The sequence below is a fragment of the Lynx rufus genome, unplaced genomic scaffold (assembly GCF_022079265.1).
Source record: "Lynx rufus isolate CCGP_SWC_20201006 ecotype Redwood Valley unplaced genomic scaffold, mLynRuf1.p SCAF_13, whole genome shotgun sequence".
Taxonomy (NCBI): domain Eukaryota; kingdom Metazoa; phylum Chordata; class Mammalia; order Carnivora; family Felidae; genus Lynx; species Lynx rufus.
The window spans coordinates 6,192,786-6,220,479 of NW_025814827.1; the positions used below are offsets into that span (position 1 = coordinate 6,192,786).

Consider the following 27,694-nt stretch of genomic DNA (forward strand, 5'->3'; position numbering starts at 1 on the left):
CTGTGAAAAGCTAAAACATTGCTATAAAGGAAAAAACACAGCATTTTATCTCTAAAATGTCCCCTCTTATATTCCTTAATGATTAGGGCCACCCACTGTCTCCCTCATGCCTATCTTTTCTGGCCACCTTATCTGTCCAACTGCCTCCAACAGGACAGTTCTTTTTTTTTTTTTCTAAATGTTAATTTATTTTTGAGACTGAGAGTGCACACTACAGGGGAGGACAGAAAGAGAAAGAGAGAGAATATCAAGCAGGCTCCACACTGTTGGTGCAGAGCTGGACGCAGGACTCGAACTCACAAAGTGGAAGATCATGACCTGAGCCAAAATCAAGAGTTGGATGCTTAACCGACTAAGCCACCCAAGCGCACCATAGACAGTTCTAAAAAAATAAAACAAAAACCACTTGCCTTTTATTTTTCCCTACTACAGACCCTAATTTCTCACGCTGCCGTAATTCAGTAGAGGGAAAGGAGCAGCGGCAAAGAAAGGGTAGAAATGAAGTTCATACAATCCATCTTGACCATCGTCTGCCTATCACTATTCACTTCTGTTGTCATTACCTACTGCCTCAAAGAACCATTTCTACATTGCTAAATGTTTCCAGAACCTGGATCATCCCTTGAAATTTCATATATGCTGATCACTGATGTGGGGAACAAAGGCAAAAGTTCTGTTCTCTAGGAACAGAACTGCCTCGATGTTAATACTTTGCTAAGGGCAAAAGGCAATCTTAGCGTAACATTATCTCGAACACCGGCATCCTATAAGTCTCCTTTAACATATAAAAACTCCTTTGGAAACTTCCTTTATCTTTATCCCCCAACATATATGTTAGTAATCATCCTCCAAGCACATGGCCCCTGACATACATATGAAGGGTCTCCTGACTAAGATTTTATTAGACAGTAATAAATGACCTTTTCCTAAAGAATAGGTAGTCCCCTCAAGGTCCTGGAAACCTTGCTTCCAAAATTCCTTACAGACTTATGCTATCTCTAACCTCCTCCCAACTTCAAAGTATATAATCAAATGCTCCTCACAATCCCAGTGCAGCTCTTTCTGCCCACGAGTCCCGTCCCCGTGCTTTAATAAAACCACCTTTTTGCACCCAAGACATCTCAAGAATTCCTTCTGGACCATCTGCTCAGAACCCCAACGTTTTCACATGAGTCCCCATGTAAACATAATGCAAATTTAAACTTCATGAATTTCCATCTCCATTTGACCTCAGTCATCTTACATCATTGCCAAATCCAGAATTATATCACCACAACCAACTGAATCCAACTTATCTATGATAAGTGCACCTACTACTGTGCACTATCACAATGCGATTATGTTCATCTTCTCTCCCTTATCACACACACATGCCACACCCCCGTCTTATCTTTTGTTCTTCCTATCCTTATTTTTCTTTAGTATTTTAAAAGAGTTTCTCAAGCTTATGCTGACACTATCAAATAGGAAAACAGACAAAACTTTCAACAAAATTAGTCTTCTGCCTGCTTTGCCCTTGAAATATTTAGAATAGTTGGAGAAAACTACAATACCCTGATAATATGGATTAGGATAGAGTGATGCTTTCTTTTTTTTTTTTTAGTTTAAAAAATTTATTTATATGGTGGGGGCATGTGTGCACACATGCGAGAAAGGGAGGGGCAGAGCGAAAGAATTCCAAGCAGGCTCCGTACTGTCGCACAGAGCGGCTCGAACTCCCAAACCGTGAGATCACGACCTGAACCAAAATCAAGAGTAGGATGCTTCACCAACTAAGCCACCCAGGCGCCCCCAGAGCAATGCTCTCTAACAGCAATCCAACTTCAGAGAAGTCTTTTACTCAACTGGTTTTATACCCCCAAGCCCATATTCCCTAAAACAGTGGTTCTCAAACTTCTGTATCAGATTCATCTGCCGGGCTTGCTAAAATATAGATTGCTGGGCCCCACCTCCAGAGTTTCTGAGATAGGGTCCAAACATTCACATTTCTGACATGTGCTTGGGTGGTGCTAATGCTGCTCTTCTAGAGATCACATCTTGAGAATGTGATCTTAAAATTCAGACCTTCCACATCAAATCTCAACTCTCCTCTCGTATGAGTTTCATGAGAATGAACTCACCTACTTAGAAAATACTAAAGCATATTCTAAGGATATAATCAGAGAGGCAGACAAAGATTTATGGATAAGGATATTTATCACAGCATTATCATAGCAAAAAAAAAGGACACAATATAAGTGTCTAACAGGGAAAATATTAACTATTACACATCTGTCAACATAACTATACATTATGCAGCTCTTAAAGATATATTTTCAAAACAAATGTTTTTTCAAAGAATGTTTAATGACCTGGAAAGATGTAAATAATAAAATATATTCAAGTGAAAAACACTAGCATAAAAACCAATTTTATAAAACTGTGATCAGGTAGGTAGAGTAGGAGTGCTTCTCAGTGTAGATTACCAAAACGTGGAAATAAGGCAAAGGAATGACCTCATGTCCCTTCAATGTCATATCAGAGCACTGAGAATAAGCATACCTAAGGATCACCCATTTACTACTGATTAGAGCCCCAACTCTGCAAAGTTCTGTACTAACTCACAGAAAACGGATTTAAGCTATGATGATGATTTTTGCCAGGCAGGAATGTAATTTAATTTTGTCTGTTAGAAAAAATAACCCACAGGGTGATAACTTCACTGCTCTGTAGGACATGGGCCTGTTTCATAACTTAATCATATTCTGGTACTTTTTATTTCTCATGGACTATGCATCAGTTTCTCTTATCCTCCTTTTGAGCCAGCTTTGTCATCCTACTAGTTCCCTCATATTGAGTTAATTAAAACATTGGCCTGTAACTACTATTTGTCTGGGAATTATATGTTTAACATTTTGAAAATGATACACAAGGGATGGAGACTGTCTCAGCCGGAAGTTCTCTGATTTGGAGGATCCATGTACATGTTCTGTTTCTGTATTTATCAGAAACCCTGGGCAGTTTCAAGGTACTTCAATCTCAGAAAGCTTCGTGCACAGTAAATTCTTCCCATAGAATTTCACCAGGGCCTCACATACCGTTAAGCTGTCGAGTAAAGCAGTTCCTATATGTTGTGACTTCCAGCTTTCTTTAAGCTTTGACACACGGTGGCTTTGCGACTCTCACTTCCGATTTGGACTGCCCCAGTGATTAGGGAAAAAAGCAGGCAAGTCGCTGTCAGTGAAACCCAAGACCAGCCAAACATCTTGCTGTCTTGTCTTCAGAACTGCCTTTGTCATAGATTCTTTCCCTACCCCCAGCACCTGAAATTACCTAAAAACAGATCCAATCAAAATGAATTCAGAGGCATATTAAGGCATCAGTTGACCAGGAGATCACTGGTCAGATTAGATACCGATGTGTGAAATTTGCAGAATTCTAGCCAATTCTCAATATGACCTGAAAGATTTTTTAAAAGAAGTTCTCCTACTAAATGGACTGAAACTGGAAAAAGACAAGCCCCACCCATCACCTCAGCTGCAGACCACGAGGGGTACATCACAGCCCATCTCTGCAGGCTACGTTATGATGCTTGCGTAAGGACTACACTATAGAATCTCTATGAAGGCTAGGCTTTTTAGGAGTCAAAGACAAATCCTTAAGTGGAGACCTTCAAGGAATCAATAGGAAAGGAATATGGAATCCCAGGGCCTGGCTGAGAGTTTTAGATCTACAGTCCTGGGTGATCAGACAAAAGGGCATAGAAGTTCTACCCATCAGCCTGTGATCTGAGGGCACCAGAATCTCACAAAGATAAATAGGAATATAGAAAGCAGAGGAGTCAGATGGCAAGAACTTCAGTAGCAGAGCAGTAGGGGGTTCTTCCGAAGCAATGTAAATTTCACATACAGAGTCTCAGTACATTTCAGCAGAAATCTCAGTACATTTCAGCAGAAATCTTTGTCGCAGTTGCTTGAACTTAGAGGAATGTGGTTGCCCTGGGTTTTAACACCTGGTTCCACTGTCTTGAACTAAAACATGGTGCAGTGCTTTGCAAAGTGAGAGGGAGAAAACTTTCTGGACTCTCGCCCAGGAGGGGGCAACAATACACCCAAGACAAACCTGAGGAGACAGGGTAAGCTCATCCCCACTCCAGCAACCCTCAGCCTGATTTGTTCCTGTACTGCCTCAGGATAGATTTGCATCTTCAAGGCTCACAGGCCCCTTGCTGTGACAAAGTCTGCTGGCCAGAGAACACCTGAAAGATTTGGGTTGTTCTGATACTTCAGAAATATGCATTTTGAGAGAATGTGAAAAGTTGTCTTTCTGACTTTCTTTTTTATTAGAGAACCCTAGCAGCTCTAAAACTGTTTCACAGCTATTTTCTCTATGTGAAAAATAAAGTAAAACAGGACCAAACGCAAACAAAACAAACAAAAAGATGGGAGTAGAAAGAGGAGAGTGCATTAGATTGCTTTTACTTGATTGACCAAGATAAGGATCTAGAAAAGGGCGTTAGGTCCCTTAGACTTAGAAGAGCAAAGTGACCTCTGAAAAGGTCAGAAGGCCAGATGGGACTGGTGTCTCCAAGGCATAAATTATTTTTTAAAAACTTAAAAGTTTATTTCTGAGAAGCCAGAGAAGCTGCAAAGTAGAAGCAGGAAAAAAAAAAGTAGATTGAGAGAGGATTTAAAACATTGGGACCCAGGAGCTGCTCTTAGAATTTATGTTTAAAACTAGCAAAGGAGGGGCACCTGGGTGGCTCAGTCAGTTAAGCGTCTGACTTTGGCTCAGGTCCTGATCTCGTGGTTCACAGGTTCAAGCCCCACATCAGGCTTCGGATTCTGTGTCTCCCTCTCTCTCTGCCCCTCCCCTGCTCACACACACTCTCCCTCTCTCAAAAATAAATGCACATTAAAAATTTTTTAAAAATAAATAAAACTAGCAAAGGAGATTAAAAATGTCACTATGAAGCACCTTACCCCGGGACTGAAGGAAGAGCCCAAAGGCAATGCTACTAAAGAATAAATAGAAGCTACACGAACGGATCAATAACTCCAAGGCTCAGAAAGTAGTTAAGAAATCTCTGGGAGAGCGAACAGGGAGCACGTAGAAGAGAATGCCTTAAATGTGTGAAAAGTTGACTTCTTTTTTTTTTTTTTTAATTTTTTTTTTTTTAACGTTTTATTTATTTTTGAGACAGAGAGAGACAGAGCATGAACGGGGGAGGGGCAGAGAGACAGGGAGACACAGAATCGGAAACAGGCTCCAGGCTCTGAGCCATCAGCCCAGAGCCCGACGCGGGGCTCGAACTCACGGACCGCGAGATCGTGACCTGGCTGAAGTCGGACGCTTAACCGACTGCGCCACCCAGGCGCCCCGAAAAGTTGACTTCTTACTTTACCCAGTAAACTACTCCACTGGCATACTCTTACTGTGTACAGTTTCTACATATCCAACCTTGCAAAAGTCACTTTACATCTCCATTTCTTCATCTGTGAAATGAGAAAGTTGATCTCTGAGGTCACTTCAAGCTCTAATACTCCACGCTTCTATAATTTCCCCAAATTCCGTCCAGCTACCATAATGCTCAGTTTGACGCTTGAACCAAATATAGGCGATAAACTACATTGGTGGGCACCTTCGAGTAAAGGGGCACCTGGGTGGCTCAGTCAGTTAAGCATCTGACGTTTGGTTTCGGCTCAGGTCATGATCTCACAGTTCGTGAGACTGAGCGCTGCGTCCGGCCCTGCTGACAGTGCAGAGCCTGCTTGGGATTCTCTCTGCCCCTCCCACGTCTCTCTCTGACAAAGTAAGTGAATAAACTTAAAAAATATATATATATTAAAAAAAGAGAGAGACAGAGACAGAAACCACAGAGAAGAGACAAGAGCCTAGAATTCTGGGACATGATCTTGGAAAAAGCACCTTACTATTACCACCAGCCAGTGAGAATAAAGAGGTAATTCAAGATCCATGCTGTGGGGGGGGAAAGGAAGAAGGGAAGGGAACCAAGCTTGGATATAATGCTGTATTTAAAATTCATTATTTGATAATACAAAAATCATTTTGGGGTTTGCTAAACAGCCCTTCTTTGTAGGCATTGCAAAAACTATCTAGTAAAACAGAATGGAGAGAAAATCATGGACAAATCTCAAGGAAATTAGTCAGAAATTGTGTAACTGCACTACACAATAGAGCCTTATAAAAGGACCTGGGGCGGGGCACCTGGGTGGCTCAGTCGTTGAGCTTCGGACTTCGGCTCAGGTCATGATCTCGCGAGCCCTGCGTCAGGCTCCTTGCTGACAGCTTGGAGCCTGGAGTCTACTTTGGATTCTGTGTCTGCCTCTCTGTCTGCTCCTCCCCAGCTCATGCTCTGTCTGTCTCTCTCTCTCTCAAAAAAATAAAGAAAAAAATGTTTAAAGGAACTGGGGAAGTTTATAAAGGATATAATATTAAATACATACTGAAAACACCATCCAAAAAAGAATCAATCAGTAATTTGACAAGCACGAAATATCAAATATCTACCCTCAGTCAAGCACTGAGAATTACAAGTGAAACACATAAGCCTGAAGTGACTACTCATGTTTACATAATATAGCCCAAGAAAACATAAAGTTAAGGCCAAAGTTTGCTATTCACTTCCATGTAAGATATGGCACTGGAAAGCAATGGAAATAATAAAATATGCATTCAAAAAATATTATTTGGTTTGGCTGTTAGACTGAATCTCCTAAGACAAATTATGACTGAATCTTAATCCACGCAAATACTCTTTCCAAATTTTAGCCTATTAGTTTCTTAAGTATTATTCAATTCTGACACGTTATCTGAACACCAGGAGACTCAACATTAGCCCTAAGTAAATAAACAAATATGCTCTACAAAGATTACCTGTTTTTTCCCAGCAGAAGGACACGGAGGGATCTCAGAGTAGAAAGCCCACTGATTTCTTCAATTTGGTTATCATATAAATCCAAGAATATTAGCCTCTGTAGATTAGAAATATTTTGGATCCGAGTTATAAAATTGTGTTGAAAGTTCAACAAACGAAGGTGTTCTTCTCCATCAATGATAGGACACACAGTCAGCTTTTGCCTAGAAAACATTTTTGAAAGTAAATAAGGTTTCAATGTAACAATCTGCCTCCTCTTAAGAATGTTATTAATAGTATCTTTGTGCTCCCATGCTGTGAGGAGAAAAAGGTAAACACAACCACTTCTTGCCTCCAGGAACTATTGTAAATCATCTCTATTAAAAGACAATGTAGGGGCGCCTGGGTGGCGCAGTCGGTTGAGCGTCCGACTTCAGCCAGGTCACGATCTCGCGGTCCGTGAGTTCGAGCCCCGCGTCGGGCTCTGGGCTGATGGCTCGGAGCCTGGAGCCTGTTTCCGATTCTGTGTCTCCCTCTCTCTCTGCCCCTCCCCCGTTCATGCTCTGTCTCTCTCTGTCCCAAAATAAATAAAAAACGTTGAAAAAAAAATTTAAAAAAAAAAAAAATAAAAAAAATAAAAGACAATGTACTTTGCCAAAGGCATTTATCAAAATTAAGTCTAAGCTCTCATTATATTAAAAAAAATCTCCAATATCGATTATTTCACATAAAATGGACTTAACATCAGAAAACACTCAATGTAATTGCCTTCTGTGGTGAAAGTTGAGATGATTCAAAGAGCCACGTCACATAACCAGAGAAATGACCTTGATGTGAATCCACTGATACAAAGACCTCCCAGGCAACTAAGTCATCAGGAAAAAAAACAAAAATAAAAACAAAACACATATATACAGGTGTCTCACAGAATCACTGACTCTAGAGCTGAATGACATCTTGGGAAGAGGAAGAAATTCGGCCGTCTACAGTTCACCTGATGGAAACAGTTTCATCCTGAAATCCATGCATGGAAAAGTAGTCCTCAGAAACTTAGATTTTAAAAATATGATTACACATTCAACATTAACTCTAGACTTTGCAGAACATTTAGAATGCTAAAGGATACGATGAAACCTTTACTAACATATGCCTTTCGCTGTATCTGAAAGACTCAGTCTCTATTATGCAAAAAGCTATCATATATAACATGTGAAGTAAATATGTGCAGGGCCCTTTAAGAATCCTACTAGCGCAACATATGGCAGATAGGAGGGATTCTACTCTGAGATTTTCAACAGTGTTCGAGGAAAACGAGGCTCTATCGACCAGCATGTGAACAACTCTAATGGGGAGACTTATTAGAACTATTTCCTTTCAGTAAAAATCAAGTCAATAGAATCTCTAAAGAAAATAAATCAAGCATGAGTAAAACTGTGGAAGTGATCAGAATCAACCTCATTTAGAGAAAACAGACTGATTAGCACAAGGAAATGACTGAATGCTAATGGCCAACAAAGATATGATGTTTAGGGGCCCCTAAGTAAGTGGCTCAGTCGGTTAAGCATGGGACTTCGGCTCAGGTCATGATCTCACGGTTTGTGAGTTCGAGCCCCGCATGTGCTGTGTGCTGACAGCTCAGAGCCTGGAGCCTGCTTCCGATCCTGTGTCTCCCTTGGTCTCTGCCCCTCCCCCACACGCGTACACGCACGCGTGAGCGCGCGTGCTCTCTCTCAAAAATCAAATAAACATAAAAAAAATTAAACAAAAAAGGTATGATGTTTAAAAATACAGACCCTGAAAAAATCAGTTTAAAATAGAAGAAAAGTACCTCTCTCTCTGCCCCTCCCCCGTTCATGCTCTGTCTCTCTCTGTCCCAAAAATAAATAAACGTGGAAAAAAAAAAAAATAATAAAATAGAAGAAAAGTAAAACATAACAGATAATAGTTGAATTCTTTTCACGTATGCTTAGTATTTTGAATTCATTTCATGCATTCAAATATACTAATTTGCTCCGTGTTTTATCAGTTATAAATTAATAAATTACAAATATTCTAGTTTAAAATGTATATCTTTATCCACTTAGCAAAAAACTTATATTGTCTCATTTTTTCCTGCTCCAGACTTCGTCTGTTTCTCATAATTAAACTTACCAATACCCCCAGCGTCTAGTTCATCCAAGTTCTGAGTCAGTCTTTACTGAGAAAAGAAAATAAATAATCTCGGACCTCCCTCTTACATAAACTATTGTAGCTTAAAATAAAGTCACTTTCTCAGATTCCAAATCCAGTGACTAAATCCCAGATCCAAGGCTCACGCGTCCACCCCTTAACCCCCTAAGTCCCTGCCATCCAGCAAACCAAGCAAACACACACACATAAAAAGGCAGTGCTCTCCGCCGGGGTCATCCTGCCTACAAAATCGCCCAGTTGCTACACCTCCTGCCCCATACCGGGTGTTTACTGGACTGTCCTTTTGCCTCTGTGTTTCCTGCTTGGTGCTGGAAGGCTGCCTTCCTGGTGCTCCTGGCCTACCCTAACTCCCAGGACAGCCAGAGCCTAGCTCTCCGAGCATTTCTTCTCGGGCTACATTCTCCCCTTGACCCCTCAGTCTGCTGGCTCAGAAGCTGCAGTGAGGAAGATCTGCCTTTGGAAACCACGGCCACTACCCCTGGCTCTCAAATAATGATCCCTAAGGCTGTTGCTGCTAGCCCCACTTTCTTGGTCACACCCTGGTACTGATCAAATTACGATTGAGCTTATGGCATCTTTGCAATCCTGCCATTTCACACCCAGCCTTTGAAACCGAATCGACTCCTTGGTCCTGCCGTTCCTGGGTAAGCAAGTCTCCACCTGACCAGCCGACTTCTTCCCCCCAGATGCCCATGATACAAGGACCATCTTCACAACTGCCTGAACCACCACAAGCTACCACACAAGTGCCTGACCTGTTATCTCTCGGCCTCACAAACACCGGCTCCTGTTAGTATCAAGGCCCACGCAACTGCAGGGCTGAGGTACTATTCCTGGCTGGGCTTGTAAAGACGGAGATAAAAATTTCCAGAAAATCCCTCAAAACGTTAAAATGGTATCGGAAGAGTTACAAACATTAGACGGCGTTAGATCACAAAACCCAGCAATACTGCCAACCTGGCACGAGAATTAGTGCCCTCAAGTGGTGCTCTGCCTACAATACAACAGCCCTCCAGAGAGCTTTCTCCCAACCAGACACACAAATGGCCCATGACAATTTACTGTCAGGCACTGCCAGCGTCAGAAGTCTGCTTACCAATTTGCTCTTGGAAACGCACCGCTAAGCTAAAGGTATGCGTGGCAGAGATGGCTCCTCTAGGCTGCTCATAGCACTAAGGTAGGGTACGGGTGCTTCATCCACCATTCTATTGCAGAGGGTTTCCTAGACTTAAAGCTAGGGATCAAATCCTAAATATATCCACGCATTCCAACGTTTTTTAGTCTATTTTTCCTCAGGCTCTGTTCTAGGGGCTGGGGATACAGAACTGAACAAAACTCCCAGTGTTTGTGGAGCTTATATTCCAGTAAGAGGAGATGGACAATAAACTTGATAAGTAAAATATTTAATGTTAGAAAGTGATAAGGACTAAGAAGAAGAATAAAGCAGAGAAGGGGGCTGGGGAGTAGCAGGGTGGAAGGGATAGTAGCTTTAGACAGGGTGGCCGGGGAAGGTTGTCCCCAGCATGATAACATTTGAGTGAAGACCTGAAGGAGGTGAGGGAGTGAGCCTACTGATACGTGGGGGAACCACATTCCAGGCAGAAGGAACATCAAGTGCAAATGCCCTGAGGTGTAAGCATGCTTGGTGTATTCAAGGGGCAGCAAGGAGGTAGGTGTAAATGTGGCAGAGTGAATGAAGGAGAGATTAGGAGGAGGTGAGACCAGTGAGGTAACTGGATAGGGCCCTAAGGGCCCATATGAGGACCATGTGATAAAGTGTTTCCATCCTAAAATCCGTTTTTATCAATGTCATACTCCAGAATTACCATACTACTCTTTCAGGATATAGGTAAGCTCTGTTACATTATATAGCTATAAAATCCCTCCCCACACCCCTGGAAGGATAAATAAAAAAGTGGTAAGTTTTATACGTACGTGGGAGAACTGAAGAGCTAGAGAACAGGAGAAGGGAGAGAGACTTGTACTTTTCCAAACTTGTACCAGGCTTATGTATTATCTGGTAAAAATAAATAAAATAAAATAAAATAAATTGTCCTCACCTTTCTAGGGTCAACCTGTCTGAGTAAAGAATTTTCTCTTCAGAAGAACGTTGGAGAATGGGAAATGATGGCATTGATGAGCTCGCCAGATTAATATGATCACCTATTGAAAACGATACACAAATTACTTGATTAAGAAAAACCTTTAAAATCTCAAGACTGAAGTCATCTTATATTTGGAGAACTTTGGCACCTACAAATATCTTTTCTGGAAAGTACAGTTTCCATAGCTCTCCACATTTAAAATGATCACATTTGAGTTTGTTTCTTTCCTCCTCAAACCTCAACTATGTATTCTGCATATACGTTCTGTATAGACCAAATCATTTTTCCCTCACCCTAGAGATTGGCTGAGAGTACAGAACAACTCTAGTGTTATCTTTACCCCTTTATAAGGCTGACTCCTCGTACTAAAATTTAACTCTCTTATAACTGACATGGCGGTCCCTCATTACCAGATACGTTTGGGCCAGCACTATGACAGCCCTGCCGGGTTCTGGACTTTGAAGGTGTCTGAAAGGAAGAATCTCCAAATGCTGATAAGGAGCTCATGGTAGTTTTCATTTCCAGCCCACATAGATCTGTCACGTTTGTTGTGGACGAGATGCATGATGATTTATTACGAGGCGAAGGGCTTATTACTCTTCCGTCTCCTTCAAAATATCAAAAAGTTGGTCACAAAGCTACACAATACATGACTTTGCTACTGGAAATACAGAGAAAGTAGTCTGGGAGAGCAAATGTAAAGCTGGCATCGTCACTTTTTCTGTGTACGTTCAGCTACTATTAGTTGAAAATACTGCAGAGACCAATGGATGTGGATAAATGCTGTACAATCGTAGTTAGGGTCCACAGGGTATGACACTCCTATGGGGTGAATAGGCTGCGGTCCTATTAACCTGACTGCCAGCAAGTAGCTTTCAACCTAATGGCCAAACACATATGAAGTTAACAAACTATACACAAAATGCAGAATAAAAATGGTGTCTCTTATATAATCACACGTAAATGTGACAATTATTTTTCACTTAAGAAGACGGCTACAAACGGGTTTGGGGGGAGGTGGATGTTACGATATATTCTAAAGACCCAGAATAATGTAGAATGGTCAGGAAAAGATGCTGGGAAGTTCCAGAGATGAGGTAGGATTTGAGTAATGGGCTAAAGGAGGCAGTTTGAACACCAGAAGAAATCTACTGTATTTTCTCCTATAAAGACAACATTCCTGAAAGCAGCAATTGATGCTGGAGGGAGCAATAAGCAGTAAAAAGGAAACTATGGTTACCACAGAATTCTGCTCAAACGGACCAACAAGATAAAATCATAAAACCAAATCTAGAAAGCTAACATACTTTTGGGGAGACCATCAGATAATATGATGGCAAATTAAAATCAAGTTCCATATAGATAGTATTAAAAAGCTGTAAAGCAATGGTATCTGCTGGCTTCCATAGGTCTACAAGGTATAAACCGAAGTATCACACAGCTAGCTTCTTGCACAAAATAATCAGTGCTAATACTCCACTTTTCTAACTTCTACAAAACATTACTATAGCTAACAATGAGGTTCTAGAGTATACGCATTCAGAACTGACATCATGTTCGCCAATGAACCGGTCTTGGGATAGGATTCGGCTCCTAGTAGAATAGGAAAGCAACCGTGATTCAGTCAACTGATGTGGAAATCAAAATTCAGATGGTTAAAAAAAACAAAAACAAACAAAAATTAGTCTCAGAATTAACTGATTAAGGTGTAACTGGTCAGCTAAAGATTATAAAGGTAAAACTCCAAACAATGGACAAATGTTTTCTTATTAGCATTAGAGTTAGATTTTTAAAATTATTTTGTTAAGGTTTCAAACCAATCCTCAGTTTAAGAGGCAGATTTAAACTTCAAAAGACCTGAGTATAGAGGAAATAATCAAAGGGTAATTTCAGTCATGCTTAGTGAACAAAGGAGTTTTATCCTCACACTTTTCAGCTCTTATTATATGCAGAAGTCATAATCCTAATCCCCATGATGAGCTTACTATCATGATCAGTGTGATATACATAGAGATAAGATACATATCTTACAATAAACAGCATAGAATGAGAATGATTAGGAAAAAGGCCTTAAAACCCACAAACAAGATCCTCTGAATGACTGGAAACCAGAATGAACTATGACTGAAACATACACATATTTATGTGGATATATAAACACCCACATAAATGCACATATATTTATGGATCAAACACCCATATATCTTTGTGGGATGTTTCACCCTACATATAAACCACATTACTATGTGGCAACATTTTAATTAAACATTTCCTGTTATTATTTCATATGTCACTATTTAATTGACCATATATGAAGCCCTTGTTTTCCCAATTAAATTTATAAACTCTTTGGGACACAGACCTCATTTTACACTCTTTATATTCTTGGCCACATCTAAATTCGGTAAGCAATCTGTAAGTTAACTGATTTTCCAATTTACTAAGAGTTAACTGGAAATCTGTCTTGTATATACTATTTCTGTGATCGCTTCTCGGCCTTTTGGCTAAGATCAAGGGTAGTATATACTATTTCTGTTAAAAAAAAAAATCAAAATCTTGTATTTTGGTATAAAAGTGCTGAGCATTCTTTCAATAAAGGCCTATATTCAGTGAGAATCTTTACTGCACTGCACCCTAGACAGACAGATCAATGGATGGGGAAGTGGATGGATGGAAAAAAACACATGGATGAGTGATACAGTACATGGTCAGATATGTGTGTCCACTCAGCCTTATCTTTGAGATTCTGATTCTAGATTTTCCACTGATTTATTATGATCTTAAGACTGAAGCACTGCCTTCTCCTCTCTCTATACATATTTTAGAACTCTTACTTAAGGGATCTAACAAACTAAACTCTGGCTAACTGGGATTTTATTGTATCCCCGGAATATATGGCTCTTACAAAATCTCAAGGATACAGGTATCAACTCTTAATACTATTCCAAAAGCCCAAAAGAAATTACACACCAAGTTTTAGACTTACCAGCTCAAATAAAAAATTGAGCTTCTTTCCTTTAGACTGAGAGTATCATTGATTAATTTATGCTGGCAGGCTACCATATACATTTAATTAATTTTGAAAAATAGAGAAAAATAAGAAATGGAGTGAAATTAATTATAATGATTGGGTATCAAGATGCAGTTTATTCGATAAAGATTCCCAAACTTTCCTGATAAAGTGCTACTTATAATTTCTCCAAAGTTTTATGCCTTTGCAGGTAGAATGGTGAGTACAAAAGTCGAGAAAACAGCTACACGCCATGTAGCCTTCTTTGCATGAAACTGCCTAGAACTATGGAGGAGGCACATTTAGAAACAACTGGGTACAAATGAGTAGCCTGTTCCAGAGAATGATTTTGAATAAAATCCTTCAATGAAAAAAAAAAGGTTTTATTTTTCCCTAGAGAATTTTGTATCTTATGAGTCATCACTTATGTATAAAACTTTATTCTTCTGGTAGGTTCACAAAATTCAGTGTTCCACACTATTTTCCCATTACTAATATCTAGTAACACCTTACCACTTAAATAAATTTAACCTGGCCAGTCATCCAGAAATCTGCATATCAACTTACTCTTCTAACTCAAGAGTAGCTCGGGAGAAGTATGTAAGTTTGACTCCTGATATAGAAAATAAATTGAAGATATTATTAGCAAAAATATGAAGGAAATTCACCATGCAAACATAGAAAATCCTACTTGAGAATTTTCAGGTTCACGTCTGTAACTCTGTGCGTAACACATTGTCGAACACATGGTACATACTCAATGGACATGTACTGAACTGAACAAAAGAGGGAAAGACAGATGCTTCCTGCAGTGTGGGACTGCAGTTAGGTTGATCCCATGTCTAGCATGGCCAAGACAAGACTGTAGGATACAGGAAAGAGAAAAGTCATATGTCAGATGAGACAGGCCCAAGAAGGTCCTGAAGCCACAAAACAAAAAATGAAAACTAATTAAATATTCAAAATGACCACATGCTCATATAGTAATGAGATGAACAGTCCAGACGTGCCTATACTGATCAACACTCTCATACAAACTCCTAGAAGGTGGGGGTGGTTCGTATACAAGGATTCTGTAGTGCTTCAAGCTAGCCCATTACAGATGGCTCGCAGTTGTCAGCAACCAACTAACAACTCAAATGTACTAAAGGAAATTTCTCCTTGAACTGAAAAATACATTTCAGAAATATGACCAGATCATATAAGGCAGTGTTTTTCAAAGCGTGGTCTACAAGCCATATCCATCAGAATCACTCAAGACATTAAAATGCACATTTCCAAATCCCACCCAGGACCCACAAAATCAGAATGGGGAAGAGGAAGAAAGGAAGGGGAGTATTAGGAACCTGCCTTTCTAACAAAATCTTGGGGGATACACACTAAAGTTTAAGGCCTTTGATATAAAATATCCATAATTATATGCACTAGTAAGGGAAAGAAAGAGATTTTCTTTTCTACTCGTGATTTGTCACTCTTTCCACTCCCCTTATTTCCTAAAATCTGTGTTCCCATACTCTTATCCCCCATTGATTAGCCATTTTTCCTAGTTCTAATACAGTATTTGGAAGATTCTTTCCCATTATGTTGTACATAGCTCACCCCAAACTACAGTATCACTGCTTTTTCTGTATTGGAAATAATCTAGTATGCTGTGTATATAAAACCAATTCGTATCTAAGTAAATACAAAACCAATTTGATTAATTAACCATTGGTTAATGAACCATTTCATTTTTCATTCAAGTCTATTTGGATTTAAGTAGTTAAACTTAGTAAGCAATGTTACCCGAAGAAGATAAACCATAGCTGATCTCTACCTTGCCTACTTGAGTAGTTTCTTTCAAGGTCATGTTGTAAGAGTCGACCAGGGAATGATGGTGTTTCTTTATTTAGCTTGAATTCAACCTAAAACACATATTTTGGGAAGAATTTCACAGTAAGGATTGAAGATAATTATAAAATTACATACAATACTGATACATGCTACAGCAGAGATGAACCCTGAAAACACGTTAAGTGAAAGAAGCCAGACACAAAATGGTACATCGTGTATGATTCCATCTATTAAGTACTAATAATAAGAAAATCTGCAGAGACAGGAAACAGATTTGTGGCTTTCAAAGCGGGTGGGAAGAAGGAATGGGGAGTGATTGCTTAATGGGTACAGGGGACTCTCTTCTGGGTGACAAAAAGTTCTGGAACTACATAATGATGATGGATATACAACCTTGTGGATGTATTTAATACCATTTACTGGTAAATGGTATTAAATACTTAAAATGGTATTAAATACTTAAAATGGCTACAATGGTAAATTTTATGTTATGTGTTTCTTACCACACACACACACGCACACAGAGTCGATTTCATGAGGTCAAATGAAAACATGTTCCAAACCACCTGCAATTCCTCCATACCCTCACCAAAACTACAATGATTAAAAGAATTAGTTTCTAGAAAACAAAAGCAAAAAACATACAACAGAAACTAAATTCTGTTGGCAAAAAAATCACTATGTTTTTATCATCACAATTCTTTTATGTTCAATTATAATAAAATTGTATATCTAAACCTTCTAAGAAGGTTTTTCTCTAAATTGATTTTAAATTATTTGGCAGAACTGAGAAAAACAAAATCAAAACAACCTCTCATGATTAGTCACAGAAAAAACCCTAAATACATATCTTAAAAACTATGATGCTTCTGATTCATACATACTATAAACATTATAATAGCATTTGTATTCTAACTTTATGAAGTATATGAGTTAAAGGTATTTTCTCAGAACATATGTCTACCCTAGAGGGAGCAAATGGTTTGAAGAGAATTGGATGAGGCACACAGTTCCTAGAAGTACATTCTAATGATAGAACAGGATTTGTCCAGTGAAATCAACTAGTAAAACTTTGGAGGGAATTCATTATGTCCAATTATAATAAAGAATATTTTCAATTAAGCTAGCTAACTGCTATTTATCTAAGATGATCAAATGATCGATTTTCCCAGTGTTTATTTTCATATAATAATGTCATCAACTACTGCCTCCTTGACTAATAATGTCTGTCCTCCAATTGACCCTCCCTACCCTCCTCATGCTGTTATTTGTAAACTGTCCTTCACTTTACAACTGTAAAGTGACATCTATTGAACAATTTTTTTAGGAAAAATCTGAATTGCGATGGTTGGAGGTATCCAACTTGGTCAAACGGGGAAAAATTGTTGTATGTCTTGAGACAGTGTGGGAGGTAGGTAAATATGTTTGAATGCTGAGGTGAGACAGGAGGGAAAGAAAAACAGGTGTATCAAATCTAAAGCTAGACGTAATGGAAACGCCAGAAATACTGTGCACAAATCAGGGGAAAAAAGAATCTTAGGTTCGTATCTTAACTTCTAAATAGCATGAAGCCTAATATATTTCCACTGCTAATGTATTATTTTCTCCCCTGATTTTAAATGGAATGTGGAGATGTATCCCCCTAAATTATCACATTTTATTCATTATAAGATGCCATTGGTAGTAAGACATACCATCATTTTACCCACTACTAAGAAAGAAAAAACTTTCCCAATTCAACTATGATGTGCCATGAATTTTAAGAAGAATCCTAGTTTAAGAAATTTTTAAATGTAAAAAGAAAAGAAAAAAAAAACCTCAGGGCTCCTGGGTGGCTCATTTGGTTAGGTGATGGACTCTTAATTTCCACTCAGGTTATGATCTCTCAGTCGTGAGATCGAGCCCTGCTTAGGGGTCTGTGCCGAGTGTGGTGCCTGCTTGGGATTCTCTCTCTCCCCCTCTCTCTATGCTTCTCCTTGTTCATGCTCTCTCTCTCTCTCTCAAAATAAATAAATAAACATTTAAAAGAAAAGAAAGGAAAACTCACATCTTGTAATTGGTGAAATAAGAACCAGTTCTTAAAAGAGGCTTTTTGACTTTATGTGGGCAGAAAATAAAAATTAGTTTTAGTTCTGCTCTTTAAATCATGCTATTTGTGTAGATTATAAAATAATTCATCTTCAATTTAAGTACAAATCTGCTTAAATCTTACTTTGCTTTTTTCAGGAAGCGATGATGTCTGAATAACCAGATGAAGCCCACAGTTCACCTGCAATGTAAAAATTAAAGCATCAAATATGCTCTTAACTTAAATACCCCCCCACACACATATTCCTCCCCAAACCAGTACAGATAAAGACACAACAAAAACTTAGGATAAAATAGAAAGCTTGTTTTTTGTTTGTGCTAAATGATCGTGTTCTGAGGATTTGCTGAAAACAATAAAATCAGGACTGAGAATTAAAAGGTTTCACTGCGATTTATTTTCCAAAATGTCTGCGGCGATTTAACCCTCTACCTTAGCACTTCAGGTTTTTGACACTTGCCATGTCAGGTCTAAGTAAATATCTCAATGGGACAGGTAAAGGAGGTGGGAGTGCCTATTAATAATAATTATCTTTCTTAATTAAAAAAAAGGGGCTGGGGGTTGACTGGTTATAAAATGAATCGTAGCCTTTCACAGCAGACCAGCTCCACCTTCTGGGAAACCAAGAACCTGGACAAGACTTTGAATACCCATCATTCTATATCAAATACCCTCCAAGAGCCTTGGTCCAGTCCACGAATCTCAAGCCTCGGTCAGACAATAGCTTGAGGAGATTCAGCGGTCCTGATCCCAATAACACAGCCCATCACCTAGGACAAAGACGCCCGTCAGAAAGAACGACACGAATGGGAAGAAGGGGAAAGTAGGAGACCCAACCTACGTTGTTCGCAGCCCGGCCAGAAACAGAGCGGTATTTCCCGGGAATCATGGCAGGAGACAGTCCAGGATCTGTTAGATCTGCCTTAGAAGCGACGCTACAGCGGAGACTCAGAGACCGAAAGGGGTCATCTCCCAGGCAACCCGCTCACGGGTTACCATGGAGACGACCATTTCCGGTCTGGTCCTCTCCTAAATCGACTGGCCAACCCGGTCGGTAGAACCTCTGGTGATGTTCGTGGGGGCCCACTGCGTCCCCACTTCGTCGTCCTACTTTCCAGGCGTCTTACAAACAGAGCGGGAGTGTGGAGAGGAGGAGGCGGGGAGGAGGCCGGCCACCTCGGTAGCCGTGGCAACCACCACTTCCGGTCCGTTCCTCTTTCCGGCCCACCTCGGCTCGGCCCGCGCGAAATTTGGATCCCTCTGCCCGTGGCCACCTGCTCTCGGGGGAGGACCGGCGCGAGCGGGCAGAGGCCGACCTCCAGGCACCGCGGACTCTTCTGTGGCGCCCGAGCTCGGTACTTCCGGTGGCCCTGCGCCGCGCGGGCAGGCGAAGGGGGCCCGCGTCGCCCCGGCTAGGAAGGCGCGGGCGTGCCGAGGCGGAGGCCGCCACCATGCCGGCCCGCTGCGTGGCCGCCCACTGCGGCAACACCACCAAGTCCGGGAAGTCGCTGTTCCGCTTCCCCAAGGACCGGGCCGTGCGGCTGCTGTGGGACCGCTTCGTGCGGGGCCGCCGCGCCGACTGGTACGGGGGCAACGACCGCTCTGTCATCTGCTCGGACCACTTCGCTCCGGCCTGTTTTGACGTGTCTTCAGTTATCCAGAAGAATCTGCGCTTCTCGCAGCGCCTGAGGCTCGTGGCGGGCGCCGTGCCCACCCTGCACCGGCTGTCCGGCCCGGCACCCCAGGGGGAAGAAGAGGGAGAGCAAGCGGGCGGCCCCGAAAAGGGAGGAGAGCCCCAGGCGGTGAGGCAGGCGGAGGCCGCCCCGGGTCCAGCCTCCTGTACGCTCCTCCCGGCCAGGAAGAGGGCTGCGGCTTCACAGGTAAAGGGACACCAGGATTCCACCGAGGGTCGCGGGAGGACCCCCGGACTGTGGCTCGGCTCTCCCACTAGTGTCACCTGGGGAAGGTCACCTCGCCTCGACGCGTTCTGTTTTCCCATCTGTAAAATTAGGATCTGTTTTCCCATCTGTAAAATTAGGAGTCTGCTGTATTGGTGACCTCAAGGTCCTATAGAACATGAACACTTTGGAACTATAGTTCCTTCTACCTTCTACCTCTTCCTCCCCCAAACGCACACTCTCGTAGGCTTTTTTTTAAATAGAAAGGGTTTCATTTGGGCAGATCTCAAGGAATTGGGGTGCTTGAAACTGTCTTTGCATAACATATTACATAAGCTGGAGGAGATGTCCATTATGACTGCCAGAATGATGGGGAGGGGGGAGGTTGAGGGGATGCGGGGCTACTGAGGAGGAGGGGGCTTGCTGGTAAACCCCGCTTCTTTCTTCTTGACTAGCTGCCTTTAAGTTAAATCATCTAAGTGAGCTCAGTTTTTCCACCTTGCCCTCTTCTGCTATTTCAGTAATCCTCATAAGCGTAGATTATACTTACCTTGCCTCTGGTCACGATCTTCTTCCCCTCTTCCCATCTTAAGACTCCCCAGCCTTCTTTGAGATCATCAGGCTTCAGCCCTATCACCCTTAGGTAGATTAAATCAGGACTGTTAACTGGATCTAAAAGGTGTTCAATTTCTAGAGATGGGAAGACAAGTCAACTAACTGATCTGTAACTGATGTTTTGACTTTGAATATTCAAACGCAGTCCTAGAATTTTAGAGCTGAAGGGAAACTAAGTGCTCATCTAGTCCAAACTCACAATGTATACACAAGGATGCCAATCCTGGAGGTTAATAATTTCCTCGTGGGCCTGTAATATTTGCTCTAGGTCTAATTGTCAGAGCAAAACTTTTTTCTGCAATACCAACCTGCTTCCTACATTGGAGTGGGTGCTTAAGACCCGTTTAAGGCATCCTGACATTTCTAGGATAAAGAACAAAATTATTAACACAGCCTGCAAGTCCCTGTGTGCTTTTTGCCCCTGTCTACCATACCAGTCCTATCCAAGGCCACTGTCCTTGTTCAGTATACACCAGTCATGCTGATCTTTTCCATTTTTGAACATGCTATATTCCTTCCTACCAACCAAGCCTCACTCAGCTGTTTCATGTAATATCCTGCAATTATGCTGCTCCCACTCCCCATCATCATCAATTAAGTCTTTTTACCTTAAAAATCAGTTCAAACACCCTTCTCTTTGACCCCCTAATTATATACTTTCTTCATATATTTCATATGCTTCAATAGCACATATACTTCAGTAATACTCATCACAACTGTCACAAAACAATTGTGTAGTTCGCTTAATATTTGTCTTCACATTAGAATGTAAGCTCCATGAGAGCAGGGATCCTATCTGACGTGTTCATTATTGTACTGGCAGTACCTAGAACATTAATTTGCAGATTTTAGGAATTCAATAAATATGGAATTGTGGAGTGATTATGTGACCATAAGAACATTTTTTTGTACTATAATAGAATGTTCAGTTCTCTGCCAGTTTCCTTTCTCACCAAGCTATAGACCAGTCAAGACATCTGCCCCTTCAATTATTTATCCACTATCACTACCTAGCCAACCTTTACCTAAGCACATACAGGTACATCTATAAATAGATAAATATAAATATTTATATTTATATAAATTGGGAGAAGAAAAGTCAGGCTAGTGAAACAAAGATTTTATACTATAACAAAGGCTAATGTTGAGGAAATCCAGAAAAGATACCAAAACTATTTTCCAATTAGTATATCCAGCCAGAATTTCTAACAACCCATATTACATTAATACACTTGTCGAGTTATTAGGAAACTATGTGTTTTCATAGTAGTGACTTTAAATGTATATAATGTTAAAAAGAGTTTAGAGTTGGTAGCAATACATTGGTAGCCAGGTCTGGACCGAGAACCCCAGTAACATTGCTAAGACGGTTTGCTTGTGCCACCTCTGAGTCCTTCCACCACTCACTATTTTCCCAATTCCGGGGCCAACTGACAGACAATTTCCAGGCATTCTACAACTTTTACCGAGGAGCTGTTGTAGACACTGTTCTGGGTGTTTGGTGCTACATTGTAGGTAAATGCAATGGAATGTTCCTTATCTGTAGGGAGTTTGAAAAAAGATTAGGGACTATCTCGAAGGGGAAAGGGGGCCCCGAGGAGCACTCTGCACTGATATTTTGCTTCAAGAGCTAAGATTATTGTTTTTCCTTAACAATTTTGCATTCTTGTTTTTTTATCCAACCATAGGTGACGTAAGTTCCATATATATCTTAGAATTGGTTTGTCAACTTCCACAAATTATCTACTGGGATTTGATTGGGACTACATTGAATCTATAAATGAATGTGAGGAGAAAGAACGTATTGGCAACACTGATTCTTCCAATCCATGAATATAGTGCATCCCTCTATCTGGGTTTTTACATTTCTCTTAAAAATATTTTATGGCATTCTATGTAAAAGTTCTGCACATCTTTTATTAGATTTATCCCTATTTGATTTTGCTATTATAAATAGTATTTAAATTTTTATTTTTTTATATATTTATGTAGATAAATTGACTTCTGTTGCCCTCGTATCCAGAAACCTTGTGTAACCTTATTTATTCCAATAATTTGTAAATACTTTTGAATTTTCTTCATGTCTAAAACATGTTGGTAAATACTTTTTGATGTTGATGCTTCTATTTCCTATTCCTACTACACTAACTAGACACTTTAGTATGGTGTTGGGAACCAAAGAGGTGATGAGGAATCCTTTTCTCATCCTTGTTTTGAGGGAAAGCCTTTAGGTTTACCATTTGATACGATTTATGCTATAGGTTTTTTTTGCAGCTGTTCTTTATCCTAAAAAGAAATATTCTCTGTTCTTAATTTTTGATACAGATTTAATCATAAGTGATGTGGAATCATATCAGGTGCTTTATATATTTTCTGAATCTATTCATGATCCTATATTTTGTCTATTATTCTGTTAATGTGGTGAGTTATATTGCCTGGTTTTGAAATACAGAATCAAACTTTTCATGGCTGAAGTAAACACAATTTGGCCAAAGTGTAGTACTCTTTTTTTACATATGGCTTCATTTGATTTGCTAATATTTAGGATTTTTGCAAACCTGATCTATATAGTCTTTCTTTCCTGAAATTCCTTTCTCAGATTTGGTGTCAAGATTATGCTGACCAATTTGGAGTTATTTCTTCTTATATCATTTTCTGGAAATATTTCTATAAATGGGCATTATATAGCCATTAATAAATTTGGTATTAATATTTGGTATAGTTCAATGATAAAGATACCTATCCTGGAGTTGTCTTTGTGGGAAGATTTTTAATGATGGGTTCAATTTTTAAAAATAGTTATAGGGTTATTCAGTTTTTTGTTTCTATACTTCTTTTGATAAATTGTGTTTCCTATAAATTCATTAATTTAAATTTTCAAATATATTGACACAAAATTGCTTATGATAATCTTTTATCTTTTGAAATTCTTTATGATATGTAGTAATTTTTGCTTTCTCATTTCATTTTTGATCTACTTCACCAGGTGTATATCAATTTTATTAGTCTTTTCAAAGAATAAACTTTGCCTTGTTGATCTTTTCTCTGGTATTTTTTTTTCTTTTTCATTATTTTCTATCATTTTTCCTTCCATGTACTTTTTTCAACTTTGAGTTTTTAGTTGATGGGTTCGATTTGTACATTACTGAGCTAAATGGTTAACATATATCTTTTCATATCTGCTTTTCCATTAAATAAACTTGTTAGAAAGTGGAAAACTTCACTTACACTAGGATATCCTTACATATTCAGATGTGATATTTCATACAAAGAATATCTTAAGAATAGCTAACTTGCTTATTTGAAGACAACACACTGAATTACCACACTTCAAATTTTGCCTGGCTGCCTAAATTTTTTAAAACACTTTTCTCCAATATTTTAAAAATTATTTTTGTAAGATTGTTTTTAGAGTAATTTTAGGTACACAGCAAACTTGAGGGGAATATAGAGAGATTTCCCATTTTCCCACTGCACCCACCCATGCATAGCCTCTCCCGTTATCAGCATCCTCCACCAAAGTGGTACATTTGTTAGAACTGATACACCAACATTGACACATTATTATCCCCCAAAGTCCATAGTTTACATTATAGTTCACTCTTGGTTTTTCTACTTCTTAAAGTTTCATTCACTCTTCTTTCTTTAACTTCTTAAGAAGTTAAATTGGATCATCGATTTTCAGAATTTTCATTTGAATGGACATGGGGGATAAGTTTCATATGCTTATTTCCCAATTGTAGAATTCCCTAGAGTGGTATTAATGGAGGAAAAATTGACTCCTGAAATGAGGCTATGTTAGAAATCTTTTGTGGAATACTTTTTTGCATGATGTTAATTCCAGTCTAAATTAACTAAGCCTAATCAATTTTCCTATACCCTTTTATGCATCTAAGGCCCAAAACTCCCTTGTATGCATGGCATTAACTGAATCCCATAAGTTTTTGATGTAGAGTATTATTATTTAGTTTAAACTATCTTTTTATTTTCACTATAAATTTATCTTTTAAGTTTATCTTTTCATGGGTTATTTAGAACCCATATATTTTAAAATTTCCAAGCACACAGGCATGTTGTAGTTCTGTTTTTGTTACAGATTTCTACGTCAATTACAGTGTGGCCAGAGAATATATAGCATATGAATTTAATCTTTCGAAATTTATTGAAACTTGTATTAGGCAAAATATAGGTCAGCTTTTGTAAATATTCCATATTCACTTGAGATGAATGTGCGTTCTGCAGTTGGGTACAATGTTCCACATGTCTATTAATGTTTAAATGTTCTATGTCCTTCTGGAATTTTTGTCTACTTATTGCATTGATTACTGGGAGAGACATGTAAAAAATCTTCCACTGTGATTTTGAATTTACATATTTGGTCTCTAATTCTAACAGTTTTTGTGTTATATACTGCTAACATAGCAACATCGGCCTTCTTTAGGTTGTTTTGGCATAGTATATCTTACTACATCCTTTGACTTTCAATCTTTCTGTATCCTTACTCACTTATGTATGGTTGCCCCTTTGAAGAAAATGTATCTTTTTCCTCTAGCTGCTTCTAAGTTTTTCTCTTTGTTTTCCAGCTTTACTGTAATGTGCATAGGTGTGGCTTCCTTTGTTTTTATTTTGATTAATACAAATAGTACTTTTGTAAAACTGTGTCTTAATGTCTTCTGTCCATTTTAGTCAATTTTCAGATGTTATTTGTTCAGATATTGCTTCTGTCCCATTTTCCCTTTTTCTCTGGGACTACAATTCATGTCATATACAATACTTTTTCATTTTATCTGCTGTCTCTTGTGATCTTTTCTATATTTTCCATCCTTTTGTCTCTCTCTGCCTCACTTCAAATATTTTCTTTTGACACATGTTCCAGTTGATCAATACATATTTGGAAATTCTGCTTCTTAACCTTTTAATATGAAGAAGTAATCAGATATGTGCACAAAAGATTTATGTTCAAAGGTTTCCAATACGGATTATTTTAATAAATTATAGTATATCTGTACAATAGATTGTATGCAGCCACAAAAATTATGTAGATTATTTAATAATATAGAAACATGCTATATTATAGGGGAAAATGATGTATTAAAGGATATATAAAAGGTTATAAAACAGATTATCCCAATTTTTAAAAAAATAGATAGCAAAAGACCAAAAAAATTCCAAACCATAAAGTTGTTAGCTATGGATAAAGAGATTATGGCCAATTTTTAGTTTATTTTAGTTTATTCTCTGCATGCAAATTTTTCTCAGTGATAAAATGTATTCTTCTAATGGGAACAGAAGTTATTTTTTAAAGCCGGAGTAAGTAACTAAAATGCCATTTTTATCAAGCATAAATCTGTTCTGTAAAGAAATAATGAACTTATTGTAGACTTTTGGCTTGGCTTAGAAGTAGATATAGCCAGTGGAAATTAGTCATAATTATAAACACAAATAAAGGTAAGACTTATGTTTTGATTTAAGTCCTCAGTAATATTAGATATAATTATTTCTGTTACAAAAGGACTCTTCACAAAAGTATCTTTAATGTCTTGCTGTGTTACAGCAACCATAGATGCCAGCTAAAATATTTTTTCAGTGGTCTGAATGCACTTGTCACTACCAGGCCACTAGCTAAAATTGCAAAGTACTTTACTTTTTTTTTTTAATATATAATTTATTGTCAAATTGGTTTCCATACAATACCCAGTGTTCATCCCAACAGGTGCCCTCCTCAGTGCCCATCACCCACTTTCCAAATTTGTTTTTGTTTCTTTATCACGTCTTATTTTTTCTTCTCACAGGCCCCCTTACACATTCCAGATATCCTTTCTTAGCCTCTTCCATATTATTTCTAGGTACTCAGTCGTATGTTGCCTTCTAAGTATCCAAATCCTCCTCCTTTCTACCTCTCACTTCCCCCAAGAGTCAAAATTTCCATTTCATGTTGTATTTTTTTTTCTCAGGAAAGCATAAAAACATTAAAGCCAATCATATTATTGGATTAAAGCATTTCTCTGCAAGGTATAAAGGACCGATGATTGGGTTTTCTAGAGTAATGCTACTGCTACACTATCCAATAATTTAATGCTAGTAGTATTATCTCTTACAGCAACTCATTTAGGGGGAAAAATAATGAGTTGTAAGCAAATAGCTTACTAGCTTATAGATTGCGGTTTGACCAGAATGCTTAGCAATTCGTGATTACAAATAGTAAGGAACAGTATGGCAGAGTTCTTAAGAACTTGGACTATGGAGCCAGCTTGCCTGGGTTCAAATTCCAGTCTTCCTAATATGTGACCTTGAAAACTATTATTTATAGTCTTTTACTACTTCTCACTTTTGAAAGATAAAACCATACTACTTAGGCTTACCTTTGATATAGTTCTCCTCTGATTCATATTTTTAGATTACATGTGAAAATGAAATTACACAAACACAGGTCCGCGCTGATAATCTATCTCCTGGTGTCACTTCAGTACCTACTCACTGTGAAGAAGGTCCAGTGCATAAAAGTACGCAGATTTCTCTGAAAAGGCCCCCTCACCGAAGTGTTGGTATGTTTTGACTCTTCAATTCATTTATAATTGAATTAATCTTTTGTATATGAAAGATACATGACAAGCCAAGTGTCATTCATAGACGATTGTGTTCGTTCCCTTCAGGTATTCAGGCCAAGGTAAAAGTGTTTGGAAAACAACTGTGTAATGCCACTACTCAGACAGATGAATTGCGGTCTGGAAGTGCCTCTCTCTTTGACATTTACTCCAGTGACTCAGAGACAGATGCAGACTGGGACCTTGAGAGTGAGCAGAGCGGTTTGTCTTACGTTGCTGTGCAGGTGAAAGAAGAATCCTGTTAAAAACGCGACATCAGGTGACTTGACGTGCTGTAGGTTCTCACATCTTTGCTCACATCATTATTTCTTTGTTCCCATAGCTCTCTCGCTTTGAAATAGTTGAGGATCAGCAAAATTTGTTTAGCTCTAAGGCAAAAATGTGCCCGCCTGCCAAGATAATGAAGATAATACTGTCCACAAATCTCCCCACCTCCCACTTGCACCTTTTTTTCTTTTTTCTTTTTAATCCTTCGTGGAAATCGGATTATAAAACA

At 39.0% G+C, this 27,694-nt stretch overlaps 2 protein-coding genes and 1 pseudogene across 6 annotated transcripts in view; 2 read left to right on the forward strand and 1 right to left on the reverse strand.

Moving 5' to 3' along the window:
• LRRC49 (leucine rich repeat containing 49) overlaps positions 1 to 18,969 on the reverse strand; it is a 148,873-nt gene extending 129,904 nt beyond the window's left edge. Inside the window, exons 1-6 of one of the 5 annotated variants that reach the window (XM_047074428.1) lie at positions 18,922 to 18,969; positions 18,207 to 18,263; positions 15,978 to 16,065; positions 11,562 to 11,759; positions 11,107 to 11,209; positions 6,877 to 7,080 (exon numbers count right to left, since the gene is read on the reverse strand). In XM_047074428.1, coding sequence (XP_046930384.1) covers positions 6,877 to 7,080; positions 11,107 to 11,209; positions 11,562 to 11,759; positions 15,978 to 16,065; positions 18,207 to 18,263; positions 18,922 to 18,969 — 698 coding nt within the window. Of the gene's footprint in view, positions 1 to 6,876; positions 7,081 to 11,106; positions 11,210 to 11,561; positions 11,760 to 13,457; positions 13,519 to 15,977; positions 16,068 to 18,193; positions 18,264 to 18,710; positions 18,738 to 18,921 lie in introns of those variants that run through there. The other 4 variants (XM_047074429.1, XM_047074431.1, XM_047074430.1 and 1 more) reach the window with 4 other exon arrangements.
• LOC124509051 (uncharacterized) lies at positions 13,636 to 13,741 on the forward strand (annotated as a pseudogene).
• A 562-nt stretch (positions 18,970 to 19,531) lies between the features above and the next one.
• Positions 19,532 to 27,488, forward strand: THAP10 (THAP domain containing 10). Its single transcript, XM_047074641.1, has 3 exons — positions 19,532 to 19,960; positions 26,991 to 27,138; positions 27,247 to 27,488. The coding sequence occupies exons 1-3, from the start codon at positions 19,532 to 19,534 to the stop codon at positions 27,441 to 27,443; spliced, it is 774 nt and encodes a 257-aa protein (XP_046930597.1). The 3' UTR covers positions 27,444 to 27,488.
• The last annotated feature ends 206 nt before the right edge of the window (positions 27,489 to 27,694 follow it).